General features: G+C 46.4%; 1 protein-coding gene across 2 annotated transcripts in view; it reads right to left on the bottom strand.

Moving 5' to 3' along the window:
• The window catches only part of ACP2 (acid phosphatase 2, lysosomal), a 272,414-nt gene extending 249,829 nt beyond the window's left edge, over positions 1-22,585 (bottom strand). For both annotated transcript variants that reach the window (XR_014225851.1, XM_082271131.1), the window contains exons 1-3: positions 22,357-22,585; positions 7,346-7,441; positions 123-209 (exon numbers count right to left, since the gene is read on the bottom strand). Coding sequence is in view for 1 of the 2 variants with exons in the window: in XM_082271131.1 (XP_082127257.1) it covers positions 123-209; positions 7,346-7,441; positions 22,357-22,479 (306 nt within the window). In the remaining variant the exon portion in view is untranslated. The remainder of the gene's footprint in view (positions 1-122; positions 210-7,345; positions 7,442-22,356) is intronic.
• Positions 22,586-26,493: the final 3,908 nt, after the last annotated feature.

Below are 26,493 nucleotides of genomic sequence, written 5' to 3'. Positions count from 1 at the left end.
AGGGCGTTTTAGGATTTGTTCTTTGTACAGAAGCTTTATAAACTGTTCAACATTTTTGTATTCTTGAAACAATAGAAAAATGAAATAGATACATTTTATTATTTTTATGAAAGATTTCTTACCTCGTGTCGGTTGTATGATTCATTAAGGAATCCTTTGTATCGTTCTCGCAATGCCTGTCCCAAATCCCAGTGCTGCTTCATCCCAATCTGAAAGCAGAGTGCAAAAACCATGCATATCAGACCGCCCATCAACCCATAATAAATCCTTGATAAAATCATATACTTTAAAGGGGTTGTCAACCATACCAGTGAAAATATTTAACACATTGTCCAGCGCAAGGTAGGCAGTCTCCTGCTTAGAACACAAACAACAGTGCTGTTTAAGTAGCTCTGAAGCCATTTTTTTATTTTATTTTAGATAGAGTAGCAGAGGGTTAAAAACCATGTCTTTTTTTTTTCTTTGCCATCTGTGTCTAATTGTAGAGATTGTCCTGCTGGTGACGTAGTGCTGGATTTACCTTCACTTTTATGACATGATGATCAGGACAATTTTTTTCACTCTCTCTCGGGTATACAGACAGCAATGAAAACCTGACAGTGGTTCTAACCCCTCAGCACTGAATCCAAACCTAGAAAAAAAAAAACCCTTAGACTTACCGGTGACGGTGTTTCTAAGAGCCTTTCAGGACAGCACCTGGAGAGAGCACAGCTCCACCCAATTTTCCCAGGAAACACTGCAGTCTTTAAAATCCCTCCTCTTCCGCCATGCCTTCAGTTATACAGTAGCCTCCAACATGCTGGAAAACAGCACACAACAACAACAACCAACCATAACAGGCCATTAAGTCATATCTTAGAAAAAACCCAGGGGAGGGTAGTAGCTGCTGTCCTGAAAGGCTCTTAGAAATACAGTCACCGGTAAGTCTATGGTTTTCCCAAATCACCTTTCAGGACAGCACCTGGAGAGGATAAACCAAGAAACCTATCCTAGGGCAGGACCACTGCCTGCAGCACCTTCCTACCAAAAGGCCTGATCCGCAGCTGACAAAGTCTAGCCTATAGTGCCAAAGGAAAGTAGAAAAGCTGGACCAGGTAGCTGCCTAGCAGATTTGTTCAGGTGAAGCACTAGCCCTTTTAGCCCAGGAAGTTGCCACTGACCTTGTAGAATGGGCAGCACTACCCTCAGGAGGATCTTTGAATGCCCACCTAAGCCACCTTCCTAAAGTACTCTTGGAGGCTTTTTCTCCTTTGCGGGATCCAGTGAAGATTATGAAGAGTGCGTTTGATTTCCTTAAATCTTTGGTTAAGGATAGATATTGTATCAGGCATCTTCTCCAGTGCTGTATCTTGGCCTAGGCCAACAAGGCCAAGGCCTAGGGCAGCACTTTGCAGGGGGGCAGCATAAAAGCTGCACCCCGCACAAAAAAACAAAAAAAAAACAAAACAACAACCTCCTCCTCCCAGCTCCCGCACGAAAAGGGTCCCTGCTCGCTTGCGCTACACTTTTAGTATAGTGTCAGTCTTATGGGGCAAATTGGGCCAGAGGGCAAGATCCAGGAGGCAAATCAGTCTGGCACCCCCATAAAGCTGTCACACTGCTACCTGCCGGTATGGTAATACTGGCAGGTGAGGACATTCGGACAGACTGCAGGCCGCCGACCACACTTAATACAACTGGCCCAACAGCCACCAATGCTAATAAGTTTGGCACTGCATCCTAATGCTCCACCTACCCTCCTCCACCCCCAGGTATGGCAGGCATCATGTCAATAATATAATTTCATTTCTTTAAACATCCTTGTCCTTGAGCGAGGATATTGCATTGTATACAATTAGAACTTTTAATTGTATATGATGGCAATAATATTTTGGACCTGCTCACCTCATATGTGCTATCGCAATAGGTCACTGGGTTAGTAAGATTACTCCTATCTTATAAGATATTTGGACTTACAATCAGTGGCAGCAAACACAAGTCCAAATATCTTTATATCAAAGAAAGGAGTAATCTTACTAATCCAGTGACATAAGGCTGTGCTAATGGGCACTGATAAGGCTGCACTGATATGCTGCACTGATGGGCAACTGATGTGCTGCACTGATATGCTGTCCTAATGGGCACTGATATGTTGCATTGGTGGCCACTGATGGGAACTGATGAGGCTGCACTGAAGGGCACTGATAGACTGTGGTTGTGATCTGTGGTTTACAGATGACAGGGTGGGTAACAGGAAGGGGTGTGGCCTTTACAGGAAGGGGAGGGTTATATTTAAATTAGGGGGTGCCCAAGTATAGTCAGGCCTAGGGCAGCACAAAATCTAAATACACCACTGATATTCTCACATCTAAAGTATGGAAGTATTGTTAGCTGGAGCCGAAGAAAAGATAGGTAGCACTATTTCCTAAGTACGATGAAAAGACGTAGAAATTTTATGAAGAAAAGCCAGATCCGTTCTGAGAATTACTCAGTCCGAAAAAAGGAGTAAAGGATTTGCGACTGACAAGGCCTGAATTTCACTGATTCTTCGGGCTGATGTGATTGCTACCAGAAAAATTGTTTTAAGAACTAAATTCTTCATAGATGCTTCCTCTAAAGGTTCAAATGGAGTTTTAGTGAATCCTTCTAACACAAGAGACAAATTCCATTTGGGAAAAACTTTAAAGGGCTACTGGTCTATTTCGCGCTAAGGCCCCAAAAAACCTAATAATTAAAGTTTTTTGCAAACAGGTTTTCTCAAAAAAAAAAAAAACTGAAAGAGCCGCCGCTTGGGTTTTTAGGGTGCTGGCTGCCAGCCACTTCTCTATTTCCAAAACCGAAATTATATTCTTAACTTGAAAGAACACCAGGAATTATATTTCTTCCACATCTTCATGTAGATAGCCCTGGTCACCTTTTTTCTACTAGAAAGAAGGGTGGAAATAAGCTTCTCTGAAAGACCCCTGGCGCTTAAGAGGTCTTCTTCAGAAGCCAAGCAATCAATTGAAGAGGATCCGACTCCGGATGGTTCAGGGTTCCCTGTGTTAGTAGATCCCTCCTGAGCGGAAGTTTCCAGGGGGGTTTAATGGCTAGACTAAGAAGTGTCGCAAACCATGTCCTCTTTGGCCAAAAGGGAGTGATCAAGATTAAATCTGTTGATTCTTCCTTGAACTTCCTGAGGACCAGAGGTATCAGCTCAAAGGGGGGGGGGGGGCGACGCGTTACACAAGGGGGAAGTCCCACGGATGAGCAAGAGCGTCTAGACCCCAGGCCTGATCCTCTCTGTGAAGAGAAAAGAATATTGGTGCTTTTGCACCAAAAGATCAACCTGGGGATGGCCCCAGACTTCCGCAACCATCAGCAAGATTTCCTGGTTTAGGCTCCAGTCTGCTTCTACTATCCTCTCTTTCTGCTTTAGAGATCTGCTAGGAGATTTTGGGATCCTTTCAGGTGAACTGCTTTAAGAGAAGCCATATTTTGTTCTGCCCAGGTAAGTAGCTGCATGGCCAGATCCGAGAGCCTCCTGCGCCTTGTTCCCCTTTGTTTCGACACATAGGCCACAGCCGTCATGTTTTCCAACAGGACCTGAACATGTTGATCCCTGACAGCTTATTGAAAGGACAGGGGTCCAGGAAGATGGCCTTCAACTCTTGCCAGTTGGACAACTTCCTGGCGTCTGTCTTGGACCACGACCCTTGAACATTATGTTCATCTAGATGGGTCCACCAGGCCCAGGCACTGGCATCCATGGTCAGTCTTTTGTTTGGAGGAAAAGACCACGACAAGCCCTTTGTCAGATTGACCGGGTTTCGCCACCACCAGAGAGCCCTCTTCACCCTCGCGGCAATCCTGATTGGCTTCTCTAGGGGCTCTAGATGTGACCATTTCTGTAGAATGTCCATCTGGAGCAGGCGAGAATGTAGTCTGGCCCACTGGATGGTTGGTATGGATGAGGCAAGTAGCCCTAGTGCTGCCATAGCCACCCGAATCATCACTGTGAGGTTGTTCTGAATCTGACCCATCGGGGCCTGGACCTTTACTTTTTTTTTTCTAGAGGGAGAAACACCCTTTGAAGTACCGAATTTATTGTGTACTCAAAAAAAGCAAACCTCCTGTGCTGGAATCAAGTTGGACTTTTCCAAATTGGGACCGGGTCTCCTGAATGTCTGCTAACCTCTGACTTCTGGAGTCTGCGAAGAGCAAGAGGTCATCCAGATAAAGGACAATTGAGATCCCATCTCAATGTCAGCAGTTCTAGCGCTTCTGCCAACACTTTTGTGAACACTCTGGGGGAGGACGACAGACCAAAGGGAAGAGCCCTGAAATGAAGATGCCATATTGATTCCCCCAAGTTGACAGCGAGCCGGAGAAATTTTTGAAAAGACTGGGCTACTGGGATGTGTAAATAAGCATCCCTCAGATCGAACGACATGAAACACCCTGGGAACCTCAACTTTGTCACGGAGTAGACTGTCCATTCGGAAGGGTTTGTACCGTATTGGTTTGCTTAGAATCTTAAGGTTCATCTGATATTTGCCAGAGGGTTTATTTACCAAAAACTAACCAGCCAACACTAAAAGACAGAGTCCCTGCCTAAACTGTAAAGCGGAGAACAATAATCACAGCTCTTGCAGAGCAGGCTACCACAGGTGGAAGTATAACAACCAACAATAAGGCCAATAGTGAAGATAGAGGCGCCACTGTACCCTACTTACCTGGGCCTGGCCGGTGCTTGCGGCGCCTGCTTCCGCCGATGCTGCAGCCTTCTCCCCCATCTCGTGCAGAGTGCGCAGAGGAAAGTGACAGAACTGCCATCTGTTTTTTAATCCATGCTTACAGCATCCCCATGTCTTCCGGACCAGAAACAAAAGCCACCCCCTGACCCTTGCGTTCCAGCGGCCGGAACCACTGACGCCACGCCCTCGTCGGAAGTCCCGCCTACCGGAAATTACGCACTCGCCGGCCAGGACCGTCATGCCGGGAATGCCGCGAGTACGGCTACCCTCCTGGGCTGCCTGCCAGCCCACAACCCACGGCTCCCGGGCACACAGGCTAGCCCCCCCGACAAAGCACTGCTCCGGAATACCCCCCTCCACTACACCTGGGGGGGGGTGCTGGGATTAGGGCTGAACGATAGTCGATATGATATCGACTATCGTTCTGTGGCCGTAGGCGATATTCATATCGCCGAGGTCACGATATTTGCATAGGCAGGGGGAGGGACTCGGAGGAGGACAGGAGGACTCGCAGACTTCCGTGTTAGGCAGGGACTCGGAGGAGAACTCACACATCCAATCCACTGCAGGCTGCAGCTCGCCCCACACGTTCAGTGAGTCTCACTCTCCGCCCTAGTTTTCTCAATGGCACATTCAGGCAACCAATCACGCCGTGAGCAGCTGCACAGCTAACCAATCACGCGTTCCTGCACACCTGATTGGTTCGCTGTGCCGCTACACACTGCGTGATTGGCTCCCTGAATGTGCCATTGAGAAAACTAGGGCGGAGAGTGAGACTCACTGAACGTGTGGGGCGGGCTGTAGCCTGCACGAGTGAGTAATGTAATGTATGCGGCTGTGCTCCTTTCTAATCCACCGCTCCAGCCTCCTACCACCACTGCCAGTAGCAGTATATATGTGAAATAAATAAATAATCTATATTGACATGGTGTGTATACAAAAAGGGAAAAGTAGATGTATGTATGTATATGTAGAGGAAAATAAATTATTAATAATTCAGAGGTGATTTATATATTTATATATTAATAATTTATTTTCCTCTACATATACATACATACATACATCTACTTTTCCCTTTTTGTATACACACCATGTCAATATAGATTATTTATTGTATTTCACATATATACTGGCAGCACCAATCACTTCCTCTTCCTTTTTATAATCTATTATATAACCCCTTCCAGGGTTATATTCTGAAGTGGGCTGCAGCCAACCTCCTTTATATTTCTCCATATAAAGGACGGGTCCCACAATATCGCAATATATATCGTTGGAAAAAAAAAAAAAAAAAAAGGCCTAGGAGGTAAGCCTACCCTTTCTTAACCTGGAGAGAGCCCCCTAACTGGTTCCCTGCAGCGCTTCCACCATGGCAGAAGAAACACAATAACCGAAGGTATGGTGGAAGAGGAAGGATTTTAAAGACTGCAGTATTTCCTGGGAAAAATTGGGTGGAGCTGCGCACTCTCCAGGTGCTGTCCTGAAAGGCGATTTGGGAAAAGAACTTTAAATTTCTTCTAGTTCTGTACATATTTTATTTATTACAGTCAAGTTTCTTTACAGTCTGATTAAAAAAAATTAAAATCAATAAAGCACCTGTAAAAGAACAGACTTTATACTTATCTGGTCAAGCACCTATTAGTGCAATCATCACTCTACTGCAGACCTACACTGCCGGAGGAATCTTTACATCTGGCACACTTTGGGGTGTGTTGGTTTCCTGCTTCCTCTAAAAAAGAAAAGGAATTGGCAGCACTCCAGGTTGAGTCAAAATCCAGATTTATTGACTGGACATCCAAATATGACAATCGTGACAAGGTAGACGCGTTTCACACACTGTGTGCTTAATCATTGCCATGATTAATGATTAAGCACACAGTCAGTGTGTGAAACGCGTCTACCTTGTCACGATTGTCATATTTGGATGTCCAGTCAATAAATCTGGATTTTGACTCAACCTGGAGTGCTGCCAATTCCTTTTCTTTTATCAAGTTTTCACGGAGGCGAGCCGGGGCATGCACCTGTGTGAGTCATCAGACAATTACACCACCTTGAGCAATGAGTCCTTGTCTTTTCCTGCTTCCTCTGCTGGATTCCGTGGTTCCTACTTATTACAGTACAGGGCACTGAAGTGATGAAAGAGCTGGCAAGAGGAACCAGAGTGTTTGTCGGGGAATGCAATATACTCAACTTTCCAGCAGCCCTTGTGTTGCAACGCTGCCACTTCGTTGCTTCTTAGCTTAGAGTTTTTGACCCTTTGGGTGCCCTGAAAATATGTTACCCTCGCCACAAGCTGTAGTTACTCCTGATGGCTTGTACATCCTGTAGTGCAGTGTAGGAACCAGTGGCAGGAGGAACTACAGCATGGAGTGGGGGAGGCAGGTATTTTAAGCATGGAATATGGAAGGTGCCCGAGGAGCAGCAAAGCAGTGACATTTCAACACGCAGGCTGCCAGAAATGTAAGTATATTTCTTCTTCTTTTACAGGCTTATTATTCTGTACAAGGGACCCGTATGTAAACAAGACCCTGGACTTTGTTTATTTGGCACCTGTGAAATTAGATGGGGGAATTAAATATCTAAGAAGTGAAAGATCATTTTGAATAAATCTGCAACTGATTTTACCCTACCTGTGTGAGCTGCCCAAATCCCTGAGGCCAGGCACTTTCCTGATGAGGATCCTTCGGGTAAGCCCTAACTGGGGACCGGTCACCATGACGATATACCTGCAGGAGAAAAGACAGAAATCATAAATGCAAAGAACCCTTTATTCTGTTCATCATATACTGGGGTTGATTTACTTTAAATGGAGAGTGCAAAAATCTGGTGCAGCTCTGCATAGAAAAAAATCAGCTTCCAGGTTTTTTGTCAAAGCTTAACTGAACAAGCTGAGGTAAGAAGCTGCGATACTGTTGACCACCCGTTCCTTCTCAATAAACTCCATTCCCTTGGCTTCCAAGATTCTGCTCTATCCTGGTACTCCTCCTACCTATCACAGCACTCCTTCATTGTTACCTACAACTCTGTCTCCTCCTCTCCATTGCCCCTTTCTGTGGGGGTCCCCCAAGGATCTGTTCTTGGACGACTCCTCTTCTCTATCTACACCTCCTCCCTTGGTCACTTAACTACTTGCCTACTGTGCACCTAAACCCCCTTCCCATTCAGACCAATTTTTAGCTTTCAGCGCTCTCACACTTTGACTGACAATTGTGTGGTCATGCTACACTGTACCCATATGAAATTTTTATCATTTTTTTCACACAAATAGAGCTTTCTTTTGGTGGTATGTAATCACCTCTGGGTTTTTTATTTTTTGCAAAAAAAAAAAAAGAAAAAAGACAGAAAATTTTGAAAAAAAAAAAAAAAGTTTTTCTTATTTTCTGCGAGTAAATTTTGAAAATAAATTTTTCTCCTTCACTGATGTGCGCTGATGAGGCGGCACTGATGGGCACTGATAGGCTGCACTGATGGGCACTGATGAGGTGGCACTTATGGGCACTGATGAGGTGGCACTTATGGGCACTGATGAGGTGGCACTTATGGGCACTGATGAGGAGGTACTAATATGCCGCACTGATGAGCACTGATAGGCGGCACTGATGAGCACTGATAGGCGGCACTGCTAGGCACTGAGAGGTGGCACTGCTGGGCACTGAGAGGTGGCACTGCTGGGCACTGAGAGGCGGCACTGATGGGCGGCACTGATGGGCACTGGCGGATGGCACTGATGGACACTGACGGGTGGCACTGATGAACACTGATGGGCAGCACCATCAGTGCCCACACTCAGTGCCCATAGTGCTGCCAGTCAGTGCTCATCAGTGCCTAGATGAGCAGGCACTGATGGGCACTGACTGACAGCACTATGGGCACTGATTGAGGGCATTGATGGGGGGCACTGATGGCGGGCACTGTGGGCACTGTGTGTATGCTTTTTTTACCTCTAGTAATCAGGGCACTGGTGATCGCTGCCCTGATTACATTTGCTCTGTGTCCCTGGCGCTGTGCAGCTCTCCCTCCTTCCTCACACTGCAGGCTCCGTGTGAGGAAGGAGTGCTGGCGATGAGAGATGATCTCATATGTTTACATATGAGATCATCTCTCATTGGACGGTCCGATCACGTGGTGAATGGCCGCTGTGATTGGCCATTCACCACGATCTGTGATCGGCTGTGTCCAAGGGACACGGCCGACACAGATTTTCCCCGATGCGCGCTTGCGGGAGCGCGCAGGGAGAATGTTTCTGGGAGGCCGTATATAGGCTGTAGCGCGGATGGGAAGTAGTTAATAACCGCCCATGGATTCCAATACCATCTCTATGCAGATGACCCAAATCTCTCTAGTCTACACCTTACCTCACTCCTTCAGTCTCCTCTCGCATTACTAACTGACATATCAGCATGGATTTTGCACCACTTCCTTAAACTGAATGGCTCCAAAACCATGCTGGTAATATCCCCCCCCCCCCCCCTCCATGATTTTTCCATCAAAATCAGTAATGCAACCATCAATCCCTTCCCTCAAGCCAGGGTACTAGGTGTAATCCTAGACTCTGACCCGTCCTTTCAGCCCCAAATCCAATCATTGTCCAAAGCTTGTAGACTTCACCTCCAAAAACATCTCTAAAATTCACTCCTTTTTAACAACTGAAACCACCAAGCTACTCATTCACTCCCTTGTCATCTCTCGCCTTGACTATTGCAACTTCCTTCTCATAGGCCTACCTCTCCATAGGCTATCCCCCCTTCAGTCTATCACGAATGCTGCTGCCAGGCTTATCCACCTTACCAACAGCTCAGTGTCTGCCACCCCTCTCTGCTAAGCCCTACACTGGCTTCCGATCCCCCGAAAATAAATTCAAATTACTAACCACAACATACAAAGCCATTTACAACTCTGCTCCGAGCTCCATCACCAATCTTGTATCCAAATATCACCCAAACCATCCTCTCAAGACCGCCTACTCTCAAACTCCCTTGTCTCCTCCCCCATGCTCGTCTCCAGGATTAATCCAGACCCTCTTCCATCCTCTGGAACGCTCTACCTCAACCTGTCTGGCTATCTCCTAATCTCATACTCTAACTGCCATCAGGAAATCCCTAAAAGCTCATCTCTTCCAGAAACCCTATCCCTCTTCCTCCAACTTATCTTTAAGGCTCCATTCACACCTGGGCGTTTTCAGCTCCGAAAACGCTCAAAAGAAACGTTTCCAAAACGCCCAACAAGTAAAAACCCATTTATTTAAATGGCCCCTGTTCACATCTGAGCGTTTTAACACCTGAAGCAAAATGCCCAACGCTCAAAAAAGTACATGAGCTTCTTTTTGGGCAGATTACAGGCGTTTTCCATTGGTCTCTAGTCAATCTAAAAACGCCTGCACAAAAATCGCCTGTAAAACGCCTGCAAAAACTCCCATAAAAACGCCTGAAAAAAAACGCCTGAAAAAACGCCTGAAACAAAAACGCCCAGGTGTGAATGGAGCCTTACCTCTTCCATCAGCTCATTCCCCAGTTACAACCTTTTGTACCACCTGCCCCACCCGATTAGATTGTAAACTATTTTGAGCAGGGACCTCTTAATCCTCTTGCATTTTATTGTATTGTAACTGTATGGTCTCCCTTTTATATTGTAAAGCGCTGCGTAAACTGTTGGCGCTATATAAATCCTGTATAAAAATGATAATAATAATATAAATAATACTAGGCTAATTGGTTACCATGCACAGCTGCAACAGATTTAGCGCTCTCCACTTTTAGTAAAATAACCCAACAGTCCGTAACCTACATGCAACCACAACACTGTAAACTGTACACAGAAAAGGATGATCTTTAAATTATAACAGTCACAGAACGAAAAAATGACATCAGAAAGCTTTGTGTAAATCAAGGTGGATGAAATGTGAAAAGTCAGGAGCTAGCAGCTAAAGAACTACTGCCTGTGAGCCGCGTCATCACATAGGCTTCGGCTGCTCATAGTAAAAGGCTGCACAGAACAGGGATATGCCATTCTCTGCAGCATTGAGAGCTGGACAAGAAAATGAAGGATTCGGCTCACAACAAGACACCTGGAGGTAGGTATAATGGGATTTTTGACTTACCATAAAATCAATTTCTCTGATGTTCATTGACGGACAGCTCCTGGTATTCATAACCATTGGGACATACGAAAGCAGTGTTAAACATGAGGGGTGGGAACAACCAAAAAAATTCCCAAGGCTAAACGTTAGCCAACCAGTCAACAGGGGCTCAACCAAACAACCAGAGCCCACCTGAAAAAAACAATACACCCTCAGAGAGGATCAGGTCCTCTAAACAGCAGCCTGCAAAATCTTGCAGCCAAAAGGAAGCATTCCCAGATGCCAACACATCCACTTTATAAAACTTTGAAAAAAAGTGTGCACAGACGACCAGGTGGGCGCCTTGCACACCTGCGTCACGGACACCAGATGACGGAAGGCCCAGGAGGCACTAAGCGCCAGAGTAGAGTGGCGCCTTGACAGGGAAAGGAGGAAACTGACCTATGATGTAATAAGCCTGAACCACCGTCTGTCTGATCCATCTGGAAATGGTCACAGAGGAAGAGGACAACCCTTTGAGGCCCATCTGTGAGCACAAATAGAGAGTCTGAGTTCCTCAAAGACTCTGTAGCTGCCACGTACACCCTAACTGCCCGGACTACATCCAAGGCATACAAGGCACTTTCCTCCGGATGTTTAGGCCTGGGACACAGGGAGGGCAACACAATGTCTTTATCCAAATTAAAGTCAGAGACAACCTTAGGAAGGAACGACGGACAGGGGCGAAGAACCACCTTATCCCTGTGAATCACCAGGTAAGGTGAACGACAGGATGCCGCCAGTTCGGACATCCTGCGCGCAGAAGTGACAGCCACTAAAAAGGCCACCTTCTGGAAACAATGTAAGCAGGGGAATCTCCAACATGTTTTCAAAAGGAGGCTTCTACAGAGCTGAAAGCACCAAATTAAGATCCCAAGGTGGCAACGGAGCCCGCATTGGAGGAACTAAATGTCGGACACCCTGAAGAAAAGGTACGCACCACGGAGTGTGTGGCCAATGGTCGTTGGAAGAAAACCACCAAGCCTGACACTTGGCCCTTAATGATACTCAAGGCCACTCTCTGTTCAACCCCTCTTTGAAGGAAGGATGAGATCTGAGCTACCGAGAAGGAGTGAGGAGGAACCCCAAGAGACTCACTACGCAATGTACATCTTCCACGTATGATAGTAGAACTTCCTAAAAGTAGATTTTTCTAGCTTTCAACAAGAAAGGAATCACTGACTCAGATAAACCCCTATCCTTTAGCACCCGGCGTTCAACAGTCAAGCCGTAAAAACCAGCGACTAAAGCAGGATGGAAGATCAGCCCTTGGGAGAGAAGATTCTTCCTGAGAGGAAGCTTCCAAGGAACATCAGCGACCAGCCGCACCAGATCGACGTACCAAGCCCGGTGTGGCCAGTCCAGAGCCACCAAGATGACCAGAATCCCTTCAGCCTCAATCCTGAGGAGATCTGGGCAGAAGCTTGAGAGGAGGGAAGGTGTAAATCCAATTTAATGCACAACGGATAGCCCTGAAGACGACCCTTCCGATGATCCAGACACAGTCTGATCGCTCAAAGTGCCAGGACATTGATCGGTAGTCTGGACTTCCAGCGTCCAGATCCCCTGAGCAGAAAGCTTGCCGAAGACACCTCCCCAGCAGGACAGGCTGGCATCAGTGGAGACCACTATCCAATACAAGGGGGAGGAAGGATTTTCCCAGCCGCAGTGCTGGAGAATGAAGCCAAATCATCAAGGACTCCCTCGTTCCCCCGGATCCGATTTTCCAGAGACTGGGGAGATTGGTCTGAATCCTCTTTTGCAGGGACTTTGTATGGAACTGTGCAAACTGAACCACCTCAAAAGGTAGACACCATTAGGCCCAGCAACCGGACAGCAAGAGGCTAATTGCAGCCTGCAATTTTTGGAGTTCCAGAGGAAGGAGCATTCTGGCTAAGGCTGAGTCCAGAGTCAGGCCCAGATAGTCAAGCTCTGTGGGCGGAACTGGAGCAGACTTCTGCAAGTTCAGAATCCAGCCAAACTGCCGCAGAGTTTGTATTGTGATCTCCAAGTTGTCCACTAGAGCAGAGGGAGACTCCGCTCACAAAAGGAGATCGTCCAAGAAGCCCAGTACCGCGATCCCCTGTTGGCGTAGCAAGGCTAGCACCGGGGCTAACACTTTTGTGAAGACCCAAGGACCAGAGGCAAGACCGAAGGGTAACGCCACAAACTGATAAAGTCTCCTCTTCCACAGCAAAGTGGACAAAACGCTGGCGACTGAGAACAGGTTTGAGTAAAAACCCTGAAAACGTTCCGAAGTCGGAACCGGGACAATCACCCCTTAAAAGGAACAGTTATTGTATGGCCCCAAACAGGCCCTGTTAGCAGTCTGGGGACAGGTGCAAGGTGGAAGGAAAAAACCTTGCCGGGGGACAAAAGCGAAACTTGATCTTGTAGCCAGACTGAATGACTTAGTGGACCCACTTGTCTTGCACTAGGGTAGTCCACAGGCCCAGAAACCAGCGAAGACGTCCCCCCATCCCTACTACAGGTGAGGGCGTACCTTCATGCTGAAGCAGCCCTATCCACGGATCTGGAGAAGCCTGATCTTGGCTCACAAGACCAGATTAGTTTGAATTTTCTGAAGAGGCCATGAAAGGCTTCAAGCCCTTGTCAGTTGACCCTGAGGGACGAAAAAAAAAACTTATGAGCTGAGGAGGGCCCATGTCTACGACGAGGTTCCTTGCCCTTAGTAGCCTGCGGAAGAAAAGTACTCTTCCCCTGTGAGACCTTTAATGATGTCATCCAGGGTAGCTCCAAACAGGCAATCTCCTTGGAAAGGAAGATCAGTCAAGGCCTTTTTTGAACTCTGAGCCGCAAACCAGCACTTAAGCCAAAAGACATGTGGAAAGGACCACAGCCAAAACAGAGAGGTGAGCCTTCAGGGGAGCCGCATCCAAAGAGGCATCACAGATAAACTGCAGCCCCTGGGCCAGCTCGGCAAAGGCAGGGGGGAGCTGTTCCCCCTCCAGGTCACGGTGTAAGAGCTTAGCCCACTCGGTCAGAGTTTGTGACACTAGGGCAATGGTGAGTACCAGCCTCATTGCTGAACCAGCCAGAGTGTACATATGGAGGGCCACAGCCCCTGTTTTCTGGTCAGCTGAAAACTTAAAGGCCGGAGACTCTTCTACCAGAATCATGGTTGCCTTATTTATTCTGGAAACCAGAGGGTCCACCACCGGCGGCACAGTCCACTTCTTAAGAAGGGACTCCTTATAGGGGAAATGCCTAGTAAAAGCGCTTAGGGACCCCAATGGAGACGCTTTGGTCGTCCCCACTCTTTAGGGACAATTCTGTCAAAATAGGCAGGGAAAGGAAACACCTTTGCCGCTCTGGAAGACTTGTGAGTGCCTAAAGGGTATCTGCGCCTCCATCGCAGCTTCGGCTGCTTCCTCCATTTCTAGGGTCTAACGCAAAGATACAATCAGTGCATCCACCAACGCCTTTTCATGCGGAGTCGCAGACGTGTAGGAACCATCCTCACTATCAGAGGATTCCAGGCGACTGGTTGCAGACCCAGCAGGGTGACCCACGTCCGCGGCGGCCGAATCAGATTTAGGATCTGCGGAGATAGATGAGGCAGGGAAAGGCGGGTGGTGCTTTATGGTAGCCCTTCGCCCGCAAGCCACCTCCACTGGGACACAAGGGACTCCAGAACCGCAGTCAGTGCATGGATGGATGGATGGATGGCTGGGGCCAGGAGGGCCCCGCAGCCTCAGAGAGGGGATCAGGTGGGGAAATGTGCTCCAAAGACTCCATGAGCCACCAGGGGGACCCCACAAAAAAGTGTAAAACACTGCTAAGGGACAAACCCCACCGCACTGACAGGCACAAAGCACCAGCAATCCCTAGCAGAGAGGGAGAGGACCCCACCAGACTCACCCCCCACAGAGACAAGCACCTGCAGCCACAAGGATAATCTGCACTACACGTGTGACGATCAGGAAGTAAAATGATCCAGGAATCAGCACCAGGGGATAAGGAGGGGCTCTCACCACAGCAAAATGGGTGCTGCGCTAACCAAACATGGCCGCTGTGTATAGACCACACAGACTACAACAAAATGGCTGCACCACGAGTCATACAGGAACCCAGGAATGGGGGACCAGGCCTCAGGGACAGATCCAGGTAGGTCGAGGGGGGGGGCCCTGGCAGGAGCCCCTACTAGGTACAACCCAGTCGCCCAGTCGATCGTACGGTCGCCGGCGCGAACCACCCCAGCCCCCATCGCCAATCACTCAAACAGCCCCAGCGTATGTGATGGGGGGCACAGGATGAGGGACTCAGCAAGGGGGGGATTGCCTGCGGGAAGGAGGGGAACCCAGGGGTCCGACCGCCTCTGGGAGGGGCCCAACGTCCACCCAAAAACACTCCAGGAGGGGGGGGGGGGGGAAGCTACTCACCATACCAAGAACCAGGCAAGCACCGCTCCAGACAGAACCCCTCTCCATCCAAATGGGGGGGGGGGCTTTCGGCCAGGAGGAATGCGGTGACTCGGGCCGAGGCCCGGTCATATGTGACCTCCAAGGGGTTTAACTCGCAGGCCACCCCTGTGCTGCATGGAGACCATTTTGGGAAAAGGTGAACTTAAAGTGATAATAAAGGAACCTCATTTCTTTTATAAATAATAAAAATGTCAAATTGACCTGTGCAGTGGTTTTGCACAGAGCAGGCCCGATCATCTTCTAGGGTCCCCTGATGGGCTCCTCCTGCTCTCGAGTACCCACTTAGCAAGCCACTTGCTGGGAGGGGGGGGGGTTAACTTGTGCGGGCTCAGTCCCACTCTGAGCGTATAGTGACACACATAGCGCGGCTCGCCCCCTTATCATGCGATTTGATGGACAGCAGCGTGAGTCATTGGCTGCACCCAAAAAGTTTTTAGTCTTAATGCAGAGAATGCAATAAGGTAAAAAAATCTTTTAAAAAAGTGTAGAGCTGAAAAAATATTAATAAATATGAAAATATAAAAATTATTTGTTAAGTACAAAATTACATGAAAATAACAATAAAGTCAATATAGTGTAAATAAGGTTCACAACAAAATATAATGTAGAATGAAATTGCAATGAAGATCCCAGTGCAAACATTGTGGTATAAGTAAGCCTTGCTGCTATACGTGTTTAAATCACCACTGTGTACTGTCCACCACTCAGAGATTCACTGCTTACCAGAGAATATGGACTCAGATACCATAAGCACTGAGTCAACCGCATTAAGGTATAGCCAGGGATAGTGCATACAGGTAACTCTGGAACAACTTCATTCCACGGTAGTACCGACACCCAGGAAACAGTCTTGTGCAGTTCTTTGAACCATAGGGATAAAAAAAGCCTCCACATAGTGTAAAACTGTATCTCAAAATGTAAAAAAAAAAAAAAAAAAAAAAAGGTAGAAAATGTACATCATATCCAAATAACAAACGCTTGTATCATCATCCAACATGTAGAATCAAGGTGCAATGGCCTGAATGCCTAGGAACCCGATGCCCTTTGTCTTCCAAGACATCATCTGGGGACATTAGACCCCAGATGATGTCTGGGGGAGGGGCCAGGACAGTAACGGCACTCGGTGGTCAGACAGCACCAGCAACCAGGAGTGTGAGCGGCTTGTACACAGAGAAGGAACCACTACAGGGATTTTTTATGTATGTTGGTGTGCTGGAAGCACTCATTGTTCTTGGTTTTAATAAAGTAATGTTTTTAAGGGGTATAAGCACCATCTAGTTCTTTCTTTGTATGGGACATTGGGATACCACTAAGAGGAGAGAAGAGTGGAGATAGAGAGTCACCAGTGGGGTTACATTGGATATTAACTCCCGGGGCCCAGGAGAGGCCAAAAAAAAATTATTCTGGTCAAGCTTAAATGCAAGGTCACACTATTTAAGGTGAGAACCCCACTGTGGGGGAGGGGGCACTGTTACATAGTTACATAGTAGGTGAGGTTGAATAAAGACAATAGTCCATCCAGTTCAACCTGTGTAGGTGTGTGTGGCTGTAATCATCTCACATAGCCCTGAACGTTCTGATCCTTGAGAAACCACCTCTTGTGGTAGAGAATTCCACAATCTTGTAGCCCTAACAGTAAAGAACCCCCTACGTTGCCTGAGGTTAAAACGCTTCTCCTCTAATCGCATTTTATGCCCTCGAGTCCTCATGCAATCCCTTCTACAGAATAGCTGTTTTTCTATGCCGAGATCCCCATTGAGATATTTATAAATTGCTATCATGTCCCCCCTCAGGCGTCTCTTCTCCAGAGAGAATAAATCAAGCGATTGCAGACGCTCTTCATATTTAAGGTCCTCCAATCCCCTTATCAGTTTAGTTGCCCTTCTCTGGACTCTCTTCAGCTCCAACACATCCCTCCTGAGGACTGGCGACCAGAACTGGACAGCATACTCCAGATGCGGTCGGACCAGAGTTTTATAAAGTGGAAGGATTATAGTCTTATCTCTGGAATACATACCTTTCTTTATGCCTGCTAATATTCTGCTGGCTTTGGCAGCTGCCGCTTAACATTGCATGCTATTGCCTAATCTATCCTCAACCAAGACTCCCAGATCTTTCTCCATTTTTGATTCCCCCAAGGGTTCTTGTGGTGACACACGGATTTAGCCTTTCAAAAGACATTGCACTAAAGGAAAAGTGTGGATTTTGCACAATAAGGATTTCGGTGACGGGAAGAATATCAAAAACATATATCACTTCATAAGGCATTATTGTGGACTATAGAATCACTAACTTGTATCACATACGGGGCTCGAGTTAGTGCCGGTTCACACTAGGGCGACCTGTGAGGCGACCTGGTCGCCTCACAGGTCTAATCACAGGTCGCCTCCCATAGGGAAGCTGCGGACCCGTTCTAATAGGAGCGACACAAGTCGATCCGACCTAGAAAAAGGGTCCGGAGCTTCTTTGGGGCGACCCGCAGGCGACCGCCATAGACTTCAATGTTATGAAGTCCATGGCGGCCGCTCCGAGGTCGCGGCGCGCTGCTCGCACCGCGACCACGGAGGTCGCGGTGCGAAGTAGCGTCGCTGCAATGTGAACCGGCGCTTACACACTAATATTATGAAGTTTCACAAAGAGTGTTTTATAAACATTAATGTAGTTGGCAATATTGTTTTCATAGTTATATGATATCATTTTGCGATTTTAACTATTTTTATTTTGATGTTTGGTTTTGGGAGCGCAGCACTATTACGGATTATTTGCACATGATACTTTTTGAATGAGAGGGTGCTAGGTGCCTGCAGCTCCTAATCAGATTAAACACTAAGGCTCCATGTACACGGGACGTTGTTAAAAGTCCCTTTGAATGCTGGAATTTTTAGGACGTTTGAAACGCCCGTTCAGTCGCGTTTGTACCCGCGTTTAGCGGGCGTTTAGAAGCGTTTGCGGGCGTTTGCGTTTAGAAGCGTTCCTAGAGGTCATAAAAATTATTCCCCTTTAAAATGGAAAAACGCGAACGCTAAACGCGGGTCATCGCGTTCGGACGCGTTTGTGCGTTTGAAACGCCGGGAAACACACGTTCGAACGCAAATAATTGCGTTCTAAAAACAGTCCCTGAACGCAACTGCCTGCAAATGACTGTAAATGACCTGGTGTACATGGACAGATAAGATAAAATGTAGATGGGTTCAGGGGCTTCTGAAAAAAACGCCCAACTGCTCCTAAACGGCCATTTCCAGCGTCCCGTGTACATGGAGCCTAACACATTAACATCGTTTTTAGTAGCTTGCAGGATCCTCGCGCTAATTTAACAACTTGGTCTCTGCCAGTTCACTGTCAGAAACTGTGCCATGCCAGAGCAGGGAAATCAGGCACATGCAGAGACACGCTGCAGGGTTCTGCCAAGTCCCACAGACCTAGCAAACACCCCTGTGGCGAATCTGCGCATGCAAGATGGCAGCGCTGGCAAAGAGCAGTGCAGGGAGAACGGTTCCTGCAAGCAAAACAATGCTGGACTCCATGGACTATTAAGTATTATGTTTTTTACACAGGAACCAGTGCTAGAGATATAAGATGTCATTTTATAGGCAGGGTGGAGTTCCTCTTTAATACGATTACAAGTAATTGATAGAATAAAGGAAAGCCACCATTAGATTTGGTTGACCTGAATACTGGGATCAATTTTATGAACTGAAACGTCTTCATATACGAGAATAATAAAACAGGAACCCCTTGGATTGGATTGGATTGGATTATAAACTGCGTTCATTTGCACTTTTTATTCATGCGCAAAGTGGAGAGGGGGGGGGACGGGGGAGGGGTGGAGGCAGATAAACTGAGCTTCCCCTTTTGGGTGGAGTTCCACTTTAAGTTTGTGTATGTTTTGGGGTTTTTTTTTTGGAATGGGGGCTTAAGTACTTGGGTGTAACTTTTATTATTGTGTTTATTGATTTCACTTCAACACTAAACTTTATTTATCCAACACACAGAGGGACCAAAAGTCCCCTATATCAGGGATCGACAAATCGCAGGTGCCAGGATGCCATGGCAACAAGAAACTGCGTGCTGGCCCCTGGGTTCACATCGATGTGTACTGAGATCACAATGTCAATCAGGTTTCTGTGCGATTTTGTATCCCTCTCTGCACAACTGCATCCCATTAACTCCAATGCGAAAACGCCTTCCACTGACTCCAATGCGAAAACGCCTCCCACTGACTCCAATGCGAAAACGCCTCCCACTGACTCCAATGCAAAAACGCCTCCCACTGACTCCAATGCAAAAACGCCTCCCACTGACTCCAATGCAAAAACGCCTCCCACTGACTCCAATGCGAAAACGCCTTCCACTGACTCCAATGCGAAAACGCCTTCCACTGACTCCAATGCAAAAACGCCTCCCACTGACTCCAATGCGAAAACGCCTCCCACTGACTCCAATGCAAAAAACACCTTCCACTGACTCCAACGCAAAAACGCCTCCAACAGACTCTAATGCAAAAAACGCCTCCCACAGACTCCAATAAAAAAACAACGCAAAAACTCCTGTCAATAGTAATCTTATGTGAACACTTATCTCCGAATGCCACTCTACTCTATCACTTGCAAGTCTGGAACACGCCGCTAAAAACAGGACCCTTTTCATAAAAGCGCAATGCATGTGGATCGCGCCTGTGTGAACCACCTCATTAGGAACATATAATCTGCAGCCTGTCATGCGAATCTGTGAGTTTAAAAAGGCATCCAGAATTGCATGTGTGAACCAGGGCAGCTCCATTCACACCTGGGTGTTTTGGGATCGTGGCAGATGCGATGCGATTCTGCCCCCAATACCAAAACGCAGGTTCAGATACCAATATTTTCAATGACATCTAAAACATGGTGTGGTTTTACTGTGATTGTCATGCGGTAAATTGTATCTCGTGAGGCCTGTCACCCAAAAAAAGCTACTGCTCCTTTTTGGGCAACAAACTTCAGGTATTGCGAATTGCCGCTCAGTAAATTGCACGCCAATCGCATCACTTGATGCTTGTCACCAAAAAGCTGCTGCTTCTTTTTGGGTGACAGGCTTCACGCAATGAATCTCCCACACAGTAAACCACGCAACAACCGCGGTACAACTGCACTGCGTTTTAGGTGCCATTAAAAATAATGGCACCGGAACATGCGTTTTGCAGATTGCATTTGCATTTCGAGATTGCAGGCAGATTTAAAGCGATTCTGCTGCGATCCAAAAACACTAAGCTGTGAACAGGGCCTAGCGGAGCTTCCCCCTATAACAGGACAGCCTATAATCCTGACGTACTGGCGTTACGCCGGGTTATTGGCTGGCCACTCTGCTGTAAGTTAGGAGGCGCGCATTACTTGCCTTGCCCCAGACACTAACAACTCACTCTGCGCTAAAAATACTGGCTCCTAGATTCAAAGCAAATTTATCAAGCCCAGTCCTCTATGATACTATTATGGTGAGACAGGTTCTCTTTATTGAGACATCAGGGGTCTATTAGACCCCCTGATGTCTAACCTGAAAGGGTCGTTTTCAGACTGTTTCAGACTGTAATACTGCCCGTCGCACACAGCAGGGTATCATTTTTGCTGCAGCCACAAAGTGAAGCCTCAAGGTCCACAGAGGACTAAGGTCTTTATTAACCCTCCATATAGGGCTGCCACCTCATCCCTTTAACCACTGCTCACTAGAGCTCTACTGCGGCACAGTGGCTCGTTATCGTCTGGCGACGTAGACCTACGTCGCCAGACATTCCCCTCACTCGGCAGCGCGCGCGCGCCGCCGGAGGCTCGCTCCCGCTGTATTCAGTCACAGCGGGAGTTGGGCCAGGGGAGGAGAGGCGATGATCACCGCTGCTCTTCCCCGATCGTCGGGGAATCGAGTGTAAACAAAGCAGGGCGGATCTCCTAAGTGACAGACAGTGACAGACTGCAGGGTTCAGCATAGCTGAACATGCGATCTGTCCTTGTGTCACATAGTCCCCTCCCCCCACACACGTCAGTAAACACCAGGCATACATTAACCCCTTGATCACCAATAAAAATGAACCCCTTCCCTGCCAGTGTCATTTTTACAGTAACAGTGCATATTTATAGCACTGATTACTGTAGTAATGTCACCGGTACCCCCAAAAGTGTCAAAAATGTCAGTCAAGGGTCCGATCTGTCCACCGCAATGTCGCAGTCCCGCAAAAAAAAAAAAAAAAAATCGCAGATTGCCACCATTACTCATTAAAAAAAAAAACTCCAGAAACTACAGAAATCTTTCCCTTAGTTAGTAAACGCAATAACTTTTGCGCAAACCAATCAAAATACGCTTATTGCGATTTTTTTTACCAAAAATATGTAGCAGAAAACAAATTGGCCTAAAATGATAAAATATTTTGATTTTTACATTTTTTTGGGGGGGAATTTCATATAAAAAAAAAAGTGAGAAATATTGTTATCTTTTCAAAATTGTCACTCTTTTTTTGTTTATAGCGCAAAAAGTAAAAATCGCACAGGTGATCAAATACCACCAAAAGAAAGCTCGGTTTGTGGGAAAAAAAGGACATAAATTTAGTTTGGGTACGGTGTTGCATGACCGCACAATTGTCAGTTAAAGTCGCACAGCGCCAAATCGCAAAAAGTGGCCTGGACATTAGACAGCAAAATCCTCCGGTGGTAAAGTGGTTACAGCAGGACACATATTAATTACACAGGTTCTGTGGATAATTTAAAAGCACATAAGGCACTAAATGAGTTTATTTACCACCTTTATCAACCCCAGAATTTGTGTAATTAATATGTGTCCTGCTTTAAAGGGATGAGGTGGCAACCCTACCTCTTGCTGCTATGGGTCACAACACCTTTCATCTCACTATACAGCTTTTCTGACTCATAAGAGTCAAAACAAAAGACAAATGTACAAAAGCACACAGTAAACTATGGCTGTTATATAATGCATTGTCAGCAATGTATGGCACAAAGCTGGAGTCAGCCTATTCCTGCCACTTCCGGGTCTCCCATCATCTCCTAACCCAGGCAGTGCAGGTACACACATGACGTCATGCCCCCCGCCTGCCCTCACTTACCAAGGTGACAAAACGGAGCTGACGAGCCTGTGAGGTGTGCACAGCTACAGCCAGAACCGGGGCCAACACCAGCACCGCCTTCCCCCACCAAGAGACCGACACCGGGCCGCTTCTTCCATCCATAGCTATGAGTATGCCTGGCCCCCGGAACCTTGGATGCAGGGTTCCACTTCCTGTGGGGACTACAACAGCGGTAACACACAGGCACCTGACTACTGGGAGCAGCAATATGGAGGAAGACGTCTGTGACATTGTGACATCTCTGTCAGCTGATCGGAGACACATGTGATATGGAATGCTGACTGAGCAGAGGGGAGGAACATGTGACAGGCGGCTTCCCCAATATCTCTGTCATCTAAGATGGCATCTTCCCACCATTCCTCTCTATCATTTATCTCTTTATCATTTATCTATCATCATTCCTTAATGTATCTCTATCATTCTTCTCTATCATCTCCCTACCATCTCTCTGTCATTTATCTCTCTAATCACTCTATCATTTATCTCTCCATCATAGCTCTGTCATTTATCTCTCTATCATCTTTCTGTCATTTATCTCTCTATCATCACTCTATCATTTATCTCTCTATCATTCTTCTCTATCATCTCCCTACCATCTCTCTGTCATGTATCTCTCTAATCACTCTATAATTTATCTCTCCATCATAGCTCTGTCATTTATCTCTCTATCATCTTTCTGTCATTTATCTCTCCATCATCACTTTATCATTTATCTCTCTATCATCATTCTTTAATGTATCTCTATCATCTCTCTGTCATTTATCTCTCCATCATCGCTCTGTCATTTATCTCTCTATCATCTCTCTGTCATTTATCTCTCTATCATCACTCTATCATTTATCTCTCTATCATCATCACTCAATCATTTTTCTCTCTATCATCACTCTATCATTTATCTCTCTATCATCACTCTATCATTTATCTCTCTATCATCTCTCTGTCATTTATCTCTCCATCATCGCTCTGTCATTTATCTTTCTGTCATTTATCTCTCCATCATCGCTCTGTCATTTATCTCTCCATCATCGCTCTGTCATTTATCTTTCTGTCATTTATCTCTCCATCATCGCTCTGTCATTTATCTTTCTGTCATTTATCTCTCCATCATCTCTCTGTCATTTATCTCTCCATCATCGCTCTGTCATTTATCTTTCTGTCATTTATCTCTCCATCATCGCTCTGTCATTTATCTCTCCATCATCGCTCTGTCATTTATCTCTCCATCATCGCTCTGTCATTTATCTCTCCATCATCGCTCTGTCATTTATCTCTCCATCATCGCTCTGTCATTTATCTCTCCATCATAGCTCTGTCATTTATCTCTCTATCATCTTTCTGTCATTTATCTCTCCATCATCACTTTATCATTTATCTCTCTATCATCATTCTTTAATGTATCTCTATCATCTCTCTGTCATTTATCTCTCCATCATCGCTCTGTCATTTATCTCTCTATCATCTCTCTGTCATTTATCTCTCTATCATCACTCTATCATTTATCTCTCTATCATCATCACTCAATCATTTTTCTCTCTATCATCACTCTATCATTTATCTCTCTATCATCACTCTATCATTTATCTCTCTATCATCTCTCTGTCATTTATCTCTCCATCATCGCTCTGTCATTTATCTTTCTGTCATTTATCTCTCCATCATCGCTCTGTCATTTATCTCTCCATCATCGCTCTGTCATTTATCTTTCTGTCATTTATCTCTCCATCATCGCTCTGTCATTTATCTTTCTGTCATTTATCTCTCCATCATCTCTCTGTCATTTATCTCTCCATCATCGCTCTGTCATTTATCTTTCTGTCATTTATCTCTCCATCATCGCTCTGTCATTTATCTCTCCATCATCGCTCTGTCATTTATCTCTCCATCATCGCTCTGTCATTTATCTCTCCATCATCGCTCTGTCATTTATCTCTCCATCATCACTTTATCATTTAATTCTCTATCATCATTCTTTAATGTATCTCTATCATCACTCATGTCATTTATCTGTCCGTCATCGCTCCGTCATTTATCTCTCTATAATCACTCTGTCATTTATCTCTCTATCATTCCTCCCTTTATCATTTCACTGAGCACACATACAGCTCAGTACACAATCCGTACATGTCAGTATACACAGTGCAGCACACATGCAGCTCAGTACACCATCCATACATGTCAGTATACACAGTGCAGCACACATACAGCTCAGTACACCCTCCACACATGTCAGTATACACAGTGCAGCACACATACAGCTCAGTACACCCTCCACACATGTCAGTATACACAGTGCAGCACACATACAGCTCAGTACACCATCCACACATGTCAGTATACACAGTGCAGCACACATACAGCTCAGTACACCCTCCACACATGTCAGTATACACAGTGCAGCACACATGCAGCTCAGTACACCATCCATACATGTCAGTATACACAGTGCAGCACACATGCAGCTCAGTACACCATCCATACATGTCAGTATACACAGTGCAGCACACATACAGCTCAGTACACCCTCCACACATGTCAGTATACACAGTGCAGCACACATACAGCTCAGTACACCCTCCACACATGTCAGTATACACAGTGCAGCACACATACAGCTCAGTACACCATCCACACATGTCAGTATACACAGTGCAGCACACATACAGCTCAGTACACCCTCCACACATGTCAGTATACACAGTGCAGCACACATACAGCTCAGTACACCATCCACACATGTCAGTATACACAGTGCAGCACACATACAGCTCAGTACACCATCCACACATGTCAGTATACACAGTGCAGCACACATACAGCTCAGTACACCCTCCACACATGTCAGTATACACAGTGCAGCACACATACAGCTCAGTACACCATCCACACATGTCAGTATACACAGTGCAGCACACATACAGCTCAGTACACCATCCATACATGTCAGTATACACAGTGCAGCACACATACAGCTCAGTACACCCTCCACACATGTCAGTATACACAGTGCAGCACACATACAGCTCAGTACACCATCCATACATGTCAGTATACACAGTGCAGCACACATACAGCTCAGTACGCCCTCCATACATGTCAGTATACCCAGTGCAGCACACATACAGCTCAGTACACCATCCATACATGTCAGTATACACAGTGCAGCACACATACAGCTCAGTACACCATCCATACATGTCAGTATACACAGTGCAGCACACATACAGCTCAGTACGCCCTCCATACATGTCAGTTGTCGGTGATACCACATGCAGGCATCCAGCAAGGGTGATCAGATCAGTTGGCTGCACTAAGGAATCAGGACCCAGATGAAGAAGATGTAAATACACTTATTAAGCTAAATGACATACTCCAATACCAACACCAGCGGACAATAAACAAGTAAACAAAATATAAATGTAACAGTGCAAAACCCCAATAGAAACCTAAATAACTATATACAAAGGATGGAGCAAACAATAGCAGGACAGGACCAGGGCAGGAGACAAGGAAAGCAGGGAGCCAGGTACAGGGAACAGGACTCAGGATCAGGATGCAGGTTTCAGGATCAGACAGTGACACGGCTAGCAGAGAAAATACTGAAGCACTGAACCTCAGTGAAGGGTGGGCTTATATTCCCTCAGCAGTCCTCCTCAGGTGCAATTAAAAGTACAGTCCAGCTGCTTGGAGACACCTGCTGGTGGGCCCTGGAACTGCGCCCCTCAGTTCCAGGAACAACAGTGCCACCAACAGGTGACCCACGTAATGACACTGATCCTGACATCAGTATACCCAGTGCAGCACACATACAGCTCAGTACGCCATCCATACATGTCAGTATACACAGTGCAGCACACATACAGCTCAGTACACCATCCATACATGTCAGTATACACAGTGCAGCACACATACAGCACAGTACGCCATCCATACATGTCAGTATACACAGTGCAGCACACATACAGCTCAGTACGCCCTCCATACATGTCAGTATACACGTTGCAGCACACATACAGCTCAGTACGCCATCCATACATGTCAGTATACACAGTGCAGCACACATACAGCTCAGTACACCATCCATACATGTCAGTATACACAGTGCAGCACACATACAGC

This window comes from Pelophylax lessonae, assembly GCF_965119305.1.
Source record: "Pelophylax lessonae genome assembly, chromosome: 10".
Classification (NCBI taxonomy): domain Eukaryota; kingdom Metazoa; phylum Chordata; class Amphibia; order Anura; family Ranidae; genus Pelophylax; species Pelophylax lessonae.
Note: the sequence above shows the minus strand (reverse complement) of the source record. Positions and strands in the feature narration are given on the sequence as shown.